Source organism: Mesitornis unicolor, unplaced genomic scaffold (genome assembly GCF_000695765.1).
Source record: "Mesitornis unicolor isolate BGI_N332 unplaced genomic scaffold, ASM69576v1 scaffold21331, whole genome shotgun sequence".
In the NCBI taxonomy this organism is placed as follows: domain Eukaryota; kingdom Metazoa; phylum Chordata; class Aves; order Mesitornithiformes; family Mesitornithidae; genus Mesitornis; species Mesitornis unicolor.
In genome coordinates, this window is record NW_010161973.1 from 1 (window position 1) to 10,475 (window position 10,475).

Genomic DNA, 10,475 nt, shown 5'->3' on the forward strand with positions numbered 1-10,475 from the left:
CCCTCTGCACCCGACTATCCAGCCAGTTCTCCACCCAAGAGCAAGTTTAGATTTTTTTAGCGAGTTTGCAGATGATAACTAACTGGGAGGTGCTGTTGACTCTCCTGAGGGACAACAGGCCTTGCAGATGAAACTAAATAGATTGGAGCATTAAGCAATGATTAATGGGGTGAAATTTAAAAAGTCTAAATGCCATATTCTGCACCTGGGATAGAGTAATCCCAGGCATGAGTATAAACTGTAAGAGGAGTGGAGAGCAGCCCTGCAGAAAGGGATCTGAAGGTGCTGGCCAACAGCAGCCTCAGTAGGAGTCTGTAGTGTGCCCCAGCAACCAAGAGGGCAAACCGCACCCTGGGGTGCCTTAAACACAGCATAACCAGCCGGTCAAAGAGGGTGATTATCCCACTGTATTCAGCATTGGTGCAGTCTCGCCTTGAGTAATTTGTGCAGTTCTGGGTGCCACCATTTAAGAAGGCTGATAAAGATGTTAAAGAGGCATTTGGACAGTGCCCTTAACAACATGCTTCAGCTTTTGGTCAGGCCTGAATTGGTCAAGCAGGTGGACTCAATGATCCCTTCCAACAAAAAACAGTCTACTTCCCTTCCATTCCATTCCATTCCATTCCATTCCATTCCATTCCATTCCATTCCATTCCATTCCATTCCATTCCAACTATTTCATTAGGTTCAACACTTTATGAATAGCCTCATCAGTTTTAAAAAGATAAAGGAGGCCTTTCCATTTTCAGTTTGGGAAAGACTGAATTAGACTTGCATTATAGAATCATTGATGTATTTTGATTTACATATATTTTGTGACTTTCACCAAATAAGGCAGTGCCTCAGTAGTAAATATATGAATATTTATATAAAGTATGAAGTTTTGGTATATTTTGTACATTATGGTATTTTTGCTCTAACATTGTCTCAGTTACACATAACTGATATTGGTAGTATCAGACTCACATTACATTCTAAATGCATTAATCAGAGTAACAGTAGAAAAAAAATATTGGAGTGATAACCACCATTAAATTTAGTCATACTAACAAGAAGTAGTAGCCCCTATTTCAATAGACTTAAGGGAAGAAATTAAAAGGTCTGATTTCACTACTCATTCCCTTCAAGGTTAGGTTTAGGGTTAAGGATAGAGTTTAGATAACAACAAAGTTCACAGGTCCACTAACACTGAGGCTGCAAAAGGCAAGCCAAGAAGAGCATGGCACTGCAAAAACATGGCTCACGCAACACCTTTCTAATCCGGGCCACCAATAAGGCTTCAGAAAAAGCTCGGAACAGAGCTCCCAGTAGGGTTTGGCTTAGTGTTAAGGCTAAGAGAAACAAAAACTATACCTGCGCAGGGACAATAGGGCTGCAAAACAAATGCTAAGGGAAGCACTGTACCATACAAAAATTACTCCCTCCAAACCTTTCTTAACTAGGAAACCTATAGTGCTGAGGACCTCAGCATCTGCCCCAGGTTCAGACTAACATTACGGTTAAGGTTAGGGTTTAGAGAACCACAAAGTCTACAGCTCTAGGGACACTGGGGCAGCAAGAGGCATGCCAAGGGGAGCATTGCAGTACATTAACATGGCTACCATCACACCTTTCTCATCTGAGTCACCTATGCTGCTTAAGCACTAAGTCTGGGCCCAAAATCCCATTAGTGTTAGGGTTTAGAGAACCACAACACCTGTAGGCCTAGGGAACCTGGTGCTGCAAATGGCATGTCAAGGCAAGCACTGCTCTGCAACAACTTTGATACGTTCATACCTTTCTCATCTAAGCAACCCATGGTGCTGGGCAGCTCAGCTTCGGCCTCAATCTTCTTTCAGAATTAGAGTTAGGGCTAAGGGAACAACAAAGCTTTAGCCCCAGGGACACTGGGGCTCTAAAACGCATGCCAAGGGAAGTACAGTACTGTGCAAATATGGCACCCTCCTCACCTTTTGTTATCTTGGTCACCAATGGTGCTTGAGTCAGAGGCTTCAGCCTCAAGCTCCAACTAGGATAAGGGTTAATGTTTAGAGGATGAAAAAGATTATCTCCCCAGTGACATTGAGACTGCAAAAGACATTCTAAAGGAAGCACAGCAGCATCTTTGCTCCTTCCACACTTTTCTCATCTAAGCCACTCACGGTGATAGGTACCTGAACTTTGGTGTCAGGCTCATTTCAGAATTAGAATAAGGGTTAGGGTTCAGAGAACCACAAAGCCTACAGCCCAAGGGCCACTGGGACTGTAAAAGCCATGCCATGCGAGCTTGGCTCTGAACCATCATGGCTCCCTCCAAAACTTTCTCATCTGTGCTAACCATGTGCTGGCAATGTCAGCCTTAGCCCCGAATTCTCACTTGGATTAGGGTTTGGGTTTAGAGAACTAAAAAGCCTTTGGCTCTAGTGATACTGAGGCTGAAAAAGTCATTCTAATGGGAGCACAGCACTACAACTACCTGGCTCCCTCCACATCTTTCTCATCCGGGCCACCCATGGTGCTTGAGATAGAAACCTCATCCCAGAGCTCCCATTTGCTTTAGGGTTAGGGTTCAGAGAAACACAAAGCCTACCGCCCCAGGGACACTTGGGTTGCAAAAGGTATGCCAAGGGAAGCATGGTACTGTTACAACGTTGCTCCCTCAAAACCTTCCTCATTTCTGTCACCCATGGTGCTGAGGACCTCTGTTCAATCATTTCCAAAATTATGTTCAACGGAAGCATACTAGAAACAAAGTGATTAAAGAATGGGCTTTTTGTTATTACAAGAATATCATAAGTTACTTGCCTGTAGCTTGGGATCCATATAAAATGCATAATTATGGTTCTGGTCAGGTAGAACAGGAGCACTTTTCATTGGAGTTCCCAAGCCTGAAAGTAAGGAGTTCTTTTTGTGTTAATCAGTTTGCAGCAGTCCAGTACCAATGTTCAGCTACTTAATACCTCTCTGAATTACAAACTTTCAGAAAAATACATTAAATTACATGGAAGATGAAAGTAAAAGTGACAAATAATATCACAACACATATTGTTCTAGTTTGGCCTACTTCACATATTGTCATGGACAGTTCTATCTGAATAAAGTCTCAAAATTAGCAAACATAATAATAAAAGCTTGTTAATACCACCCAAACTAGTAGTTGCATATTGCATTTCTACAGCTACATAAACTTTGCCAGGCCTAACAGTAATAAAAAAGCTATTCCATAAGCAGCAGGTGGCTGATTTCCTAAAGCTACTTCTCTCTCTCCTTCACCCTCCCAACTGCATATTCCAATAATTTGAGCTCTCCTTGAGCAGCTCCTGTAAATCACGCTTACCCACCAAGAGGCCACATTGTGCAGTTGCAGCAGAGTCACATATATGCTGACTCCTGAGCCAGTGCACATGAGCTGCTGACCACTGAGCTGCTGCCGAACAGAAAGATGTTCTAGTGCCCGAGTCTGGGCTCCCTCAAGAGGAACACTCATTTATCTTTCCTCTCCCTAGACTTCAGCCTTCAAAAATCTTGCAGGGATGCAGTTATCCTTGAGATGTTTATATCTCCATCAAATTTGGCAGAAATTGGCCAAAGGCATTAAAAGTTATTAGGGGAGAACCAATAGATAAATAAACAAGATGAACATAAACAACTTGGCTCCTTAGGTCATCAGGATAAATCCAACAAAATAATCATATAAATAAGGTAAGGGATATTCATGAGAGTATCATTTAAACTGCTGTGCCATTCATTAACATAATGCTTTTGGTGACTTTGGGAAAGGTGTATTTCTAAATAAACTTTGTTATACTATAGTAAAAGGGGCAGGCAGATATACATCCATCACACTGCTCTATGAACACTGAAAAATATTATTTATTATCAAGAATGTACAACTTAGATAGTTTTCAATCTGCTTTTTTACTTCCAGATGCCCAAAAATTTCCAATGTATATGAAGATCTTTACAAAGCAAATTTAAGCTAATTCATAATACAGTTACTTTTCCTAGTTAGTTGTAGAATTTTTACATATACTTTGGATAAAATAGTTCAAAAGCTAAAAGTTGAAAACTACTGTGCAGAATACAAAATTAGATTTTGCAGAACTAATTGCTCTGACAAAGTTTAAAAGAAAATCCAAGTGACTAAGTTTAGTAACCTAATGCTAGATGTAGGTACTTAAAGAATATGATCTGGTTTTTAAAAGAGCTTCTTGCATAGTGTGCAATTTTGAGCTGCTGCTTTTGAAAAGCTTGACAGAATTTGTGGATCTTTGCACTGTGAAGTGCTTTCAAACTGAATCATTCTCCACTTAAATCAATTATTTTTGAAAATGTCTCTTACAGGGGTAACATGCTTAGAGTAAAGATGGTGGCTACACCTTCATTGCTTCAGCTTTTTGTCAACTTTAAATGCTACCTGCAAATACACGACTTGTACTCATATGGGAATGTTTCCATTAAGTTTTATGTCTGAAATATTGTAATTACATAATAGGTATGCATGTACTAGTGCCCTTTACCGTAAAGAGGTGGATGGCTCAAATATATCTATCCATATGTCCTAGCAGTTCCACAAAAAGTCTTCCTCTGGTCCACTGATTAAAGAGCTAAAGGTTACCATTACTATTCCTTATGTTGTATGTGCAAAGCACTCATATCAGCTACAACATCCTTAGGAGGACATTTCTTTACTTTTACATTTGCTTTGATAATTGTACACACACATTTCTAGAGACCTCTGCTCTTGCACTGTATGTTATAAATTGCCATCTTGACACTACTGGCTTACTGCTGGGATGATTACTCTTCTAACACTTACTTCTCCTTTTGCTTTCAGTGGAAAGATCTAGTGTAAAAACTACAATAATTTTTTTCTTTAAGTCAATTTTCTGGAGGTTTCAATGCCCCTAATGACTTGCTCAGTCCACAATCTGTTTCTGTCCAAGCTGGGAATTCAGTGTATCAGCTTTGTCCCTTTTAACTAATGACAAGCTTAATGACACTGCTAGTTGAAGTTTAGTACTTAAACTAATCTCCTAACCTGACAAAGCAGGATTCAATGATGGATAATGAATCTGGGGAATTTCTGGCTTGGATTCTGCGTCAGAAACTGAAGATGTACTCATTCATCTTTCTAAGCTATTTCCCAGAAACCTTGAAAGCCAGAACATATTTTTGTTTTATTTTTAAAGGAAAAAGTGAGATTCTTATGTGACCACATAAAGACATATGCAGAGAGATTTCACAAAACCAGCACTCTTACAAGCTTCACCGCACCTCACTGTCATTCGAAAACTGTGCACGGTTTTTGACCTCTTATATTTTAAAATTAGTAGGAGCACTGACTTCAGCGGGCTCAGCAAGAGATAATAATGCCAATTGAAGGGTTTACAGCTAACTCTTCCAGATTACTTTGCTTAGTTCTTTTAATTATTCTACTTCTCCTTATATATGAAAAATAAATACAACCTATTAACACTGCTTCTTCTCTCCTTTCTGCTCCTTTAAAAGCAAAAGCTACAATTCCTCCCCTGAAAAGTAATTCTAAAAAAGTATAAAATCCCATCAGTTTCTATTGGAAAGACATGCATGACAAAAGGAGCTACAGAGATAGAACAAAATTGTTGAATAAACAAAGCATCACTCAGCTATTGGGCAAGCGAAAAACAAACGCATAGTGGAAGACAAAACTGCAGGGATGATAATAATCAAATCCTTAGTGAAACCACAGTTGTTTCATTCAATGGCACTCACCTCTCAGGAGAATTCTGAGTTTCTATGTGTTATTTCCAGATGACCTACCAGCTTTTTAGGCAGTATGCTATTACACATTTCATTGCGTTATGGGTAATTATTTAATTACCTTGAGCCGATTGCAGGCCATTTTGCATTCTTAGTTCACTCTGTTTATATGCGACAATAGTTATGAGCTATGCATGTTATTTATGGGTGTTCCTGAATTGTTAATTTGATGTTTTTCAAGTTGCACCTTTTTCAGATTTTGTACATTTTCTTTACATTTTGTTGCCTCTGACTAATCTTCCTTCTTTCTCTTTCTGCAGGCAGGTAAGAGGTTTTATCTCATTAAGTACCTATGTTATAAACTGGGGCTGCACCAGCATTGCCTACAGTTATTTTGTCATTATTTGTAAGGTAGGAGAGGCTGGAATCCTACTTTGATATGCCTCACACTCAATGTGCTGCTTAATCCTGGACTGCTCTTGGATGATTACTCCTTCAGAGCAATGATTACTCTGGAGAAAATGCTTCTTGCTTCAGGAGAGGAAGCACTGGGAAGGGAACTCTTCCTATACAAAGGCCACTGGGAAATTAGTATAACGTGCCCACAACTATTTCAACAAGTTCTGCATAAAATTCTTTAACAGAGCCTCTTCAAGTAACAGTGGAATAAAGATAATATCTTCACACAAATAAACAGTTGATTAGAAGTTCATAGGGAAGGGGTGAATGATCCATTTTCCAGGTGGATGGAGATCAGCAGTAGAGAGACCTGGAGGAAACCCATCCGGGCTTAGGACTTTGTTGCTTAACATATTCACAAATTACCTGGAAATACAGGTTGGAAGTTAAGTGATAGTTTCAAAAAGCAAATGGATATATTCATGAAGGCAAATCTATGAGTCCATGACAACTAACTACAAACACACTATCTCCTAGTCACAAATCTCTGGTCCACAAACCATCACAACAGGAAAATATGCAGAGGAAGTGTGATGACATTGTTTGTTAATTATCCACAGTCTTGGATGGAATACTGGACTAGTTGGGCTTTTGGACAAAATCAAATATGGCTACTCCAGTAGCAGCATGAGTTAACTACTTATATTTTATTCAAAAGGGTTACTATCAAGTCTATAAGTAAACTCTGTAGTGTTTCCCATTTCCCAGATTTTGAAGAAAACTGTATCTACAGATGTGTCAGCTTTCAGCAGGGGCAAGAAGTCATCTCTGCTCCTTATCAGACTTATCAAATACCCTTCTGCAGTCCTCATGCCCATGTCAGTGTGACGCCATACAAAACAGAGTAATAATTATAAACTGGATATAAGGGATTCGTCACTAGGTTTCCAGGTACAAATATGCCTGCACAGTCAAATTCTGAGGTACTCCTAAACACTGCAAAGAAACTTGAGACCACAGGAAAAAGGCTACAAAATTCTGTTGTCATGAGTGAGAGAAGGGGACTCTACAGGCAAACACTGTCAACTTCCTAAAGACGCTGTCTTCTACCACTAAGCTCCTTCCATATACCAACCGAGAACACATGAAGAATACCTCTTCAGCTGCCTGCCTTCTCTGGCAAGCTCTGATTCTCCAGTCTCAAAATGACCTTTTTTGTCAGCTTCTCATCTTTGCTTTGCTATCACAGAGCCTCACTGCTCAATAAACTTGCTTTGCTCAGTAGATGCAAAAGGCAGCTGAGGAAGTTCAAAGTAACACTGTTGACTGCCAAAGCCACAGCACTACATCTTCACACAGCAGAGAACCTCCTGCCTATTGCAGATGTTTTATATACTTCAGAGCATCCGTCTCAAAGGCTTCTGTCTCTGTTTTTTTTTCCGTTCATCCCCACCACAGTGGAGAAAGTGACTGTAGAATTTGCTTGCAAAATGCCTGACTGATCTCTCTTTCATCACAGCTTCCCCAAGCAACTTAGCTGTGGAATGTCTCGGGACTGGTATCTAGAAGGATTAGCAACTTTTATCACATCACGCGCCTGGGGGTTGGTAGCTAGGCTTTCTGAATAATACAGCTGAAATCTGGAATTTGTTTATGCAGTCTCATTTTAAAAGAGTAGCTTAAAACTCAACTAATTTTTATATCTATAGTTACACGTTTGTAGTTAATGCCTCAGCACCACAGGAAAACTTGTAAATGAATACTAGGTTTGGAAGAACATTCGCATAGCTTTTCTTAAGAAATCTATGCTTGACTATATCCGTTTCAAGGTTCTGTCCCTGACTTAAGTTTGACTTTTTCTGACAGCTTCAGTGGAGTCAGTATTTCACTTTCTTCAACTACTGTTCATTTCAGACCCCTTTCTTGACTGTAACCCAGGTTACTGTCTTGATGACATTCAGTTTCAGATTTTGTCTGTGTTAATTTCAGGTGTGTCTCTGTCTGTCAGAGTATCTCTAGCTGTGCATACTTTCCTCTGCATTGGAAAATTTAATGGTTAGACAGAACTGTGTCTCTCAAATCTTTTTTCCCTTTCTCTTTTCCGGAGGCTTGCAGAAAAAAAACCAGCTGATCAGTTCTCATTGGTGTCTGAGGTCTAATTTAATATGTAAATGAAGAACACAGAAACTGAGAAATAAAAGTGAAGATTACATTGAATGAGCAAGAAAAAAAGGAAAATTATGGAGTCAATTTTTTCATCCCTTGTGGTTTCTTGGGTCCTTTTGGGTTCTGTTATATGACTGCAGTAAGCTTAAAGTGCTTTAAGATACAAAGTTTGAAGACAAAAACAAGGAACAAAAAAATACTGCCTGAATTTATAGCACATGGAGACTTTATGGCGGCAATAACATGGTTAAGGTATAGCTAACTGCGAAGTGTTATCTCTGTATAGCAAAATGGAACAAGATTATTTACATTTCTTTACCATGTTCTAAGAAATGTCTCCCTCCATTTATGACCAAGTTGCTGGAGTTCTCATAAAATTTTGTTCTAGCTGTAATAAGCATTTCTTGACAAAAATCACTGGCAATGGCTTAATCTATAATAATTTAACCATATTGCTTACTGCTAATTATGTCTACCTTTAGAAGCCCCTGAATAAATATTTCTGCTTTCCAGAATTTTCATCAGAAAATTCTGAATATTAACCACCAACCCAATTTTGCTTTGTTAAAAAGAGTGAATTTCCATTTTGATGCTGTAATCAATACCAAATGATCAGACCCATCTTTGTTACACATGACTATAAAATAAGAGGGTAATATATGCTTTGATCAACATGTGATGGCAGTCCTGAAAAACTTCTGTTTTCTGATCAGCTAGACACTGGGATAGGTCTTTAAATGTGCTGCACTGCAACATGTCAGGAAATACCAAAAGCCACAAAAATATCCAGGGGATTTCCCAACTCTGGAGTGATCTGTTATTTTGGTTTACATTAAGACAGGTGCTCATTAGGATTATTGCATATAACTTCACAATTTACCGAAATAGATTTTTTAAAACCTCTAAAGATTTTATTTTTTTTTTAGCATTTGAATGCTTATCAGAATTTGCTGACTGGTTCCTCTTTGTTACAGCAGTGACAATGAATGATACAAGCACTCTACTGCAGTTGTTACATTCAGCTCAAATATGCAGGGCAAATATATCTTATAAGATTGTTCTTTCAGGATCTTGGGGAATAGAGTTCAGAAACTAATTGTATTTATTTGTTAAGCATCACCATTTTTTTGTGATTAAGAAATAAAAACAGTAGTTTGCTTTACCTCTGAGTCGTGCCCTGAGGGAAGCAGCAGACACAGCTCTGGAGTTCCACCTTCTGTTCTGGCTGGTTTCCTTCTAGAGGATCATGTGCCTCCTGTGGGCAGCCTGGCCTCTCTTCTCTGCGATGGGGACCCGCTGGTGAGGTTTCATGTCACTGTAGTCCACCAGAGATTCAACAGCTCTTCCAACATTGGGCTGCAGTTCAACATCTAGCTCCTGCACTCACAAAACCCGAGCAGGGATCCTGTAAAGCCATGTCATCCCGGTGTGGGAACAAAGGGTAATTCAGCCGTTCTGGAGGGGTGAATGGATTGAATTTAAGGAAAGAATTACTGTTTCTGTCTTCAAAGCTGGCAAAATCATGTCTGTTCTTAGGACCTTGCACAAGAGGCATGCGCATCGTCTTTAACATACTTCGATACTGTTGGCAATTCACCTTGTGAACTGGTTCAAGTGACAAGGTGGTCTTTTTAAAGGCACTCGCCTGCCTTTGAGCTCCATGGGAAGCCACGGTCATTCTCTTTTATCGTCCTTATGTGGCAGTAAACTTAAAAGACTCCACTTGCTCCTGTTTCTCCAAGTTTCTGAAGTCATAGCCAACAAACTGCAGTAAAACTAGAGGTCATCCTCTAGAAGATCAGTACATAGAAACTATAAAGAGCAAGGCAGTGGTATAAGTAGAGAAATTGTTCCTGAAAAGAGATGTATCAAGTACGGTACAGAAAGAACATAGACGCTGAATGAGCAGAGAGTTTTTTGTTGCTTGGTAATGATGGAAACCACCTCACAATGAAATGTCTCCTGGTGTGAAACATGGCTCATGTGTACCGCAGTGAACCAGTCCTTCAAGTGGGCACACAGAGCCACTTGAAGTGGCACTACCAGTTACTTACTCATCTAGTAGAGGCAAAATTCATGTGTTTTCAATCATGGGAAGTAAATTTGCCACCTAAGGCTGAATTATTTCTACTGCAAATTTTCATAAGTTATACATACTTTCAGGAATAACATGGATGAGCTGGTCACAT

General features: G+C 39.5%; 1 protein-coding gene across 1 annotated transcript; it reads right to left on the reverse strand.

The window, feature by feature from the left end:
- Nucleotides 1-1,949: 1,949 nt before the first annotated feature.
- Nucleotides 1,950-9,964, reverse strand: LOC104535881 (chromosome unknown open reading frame, human C7orf72; the record flags this gene model as incomplete). Its single annotated transcript, XM_010193498.1, is given in 4 exon segments — nt 1,950-2,008; nt 2,785-2,867; nt 9,450-9,657; nt 9,659-9,964. Coding segments are annotated over 4 exon segments (656 nt in total), but the record flags the coding sequence as incomplete, so codon positions are not given.
- Between the last annotated feature and the right edge of the window lie 511 nt (nt 9,965-10,475).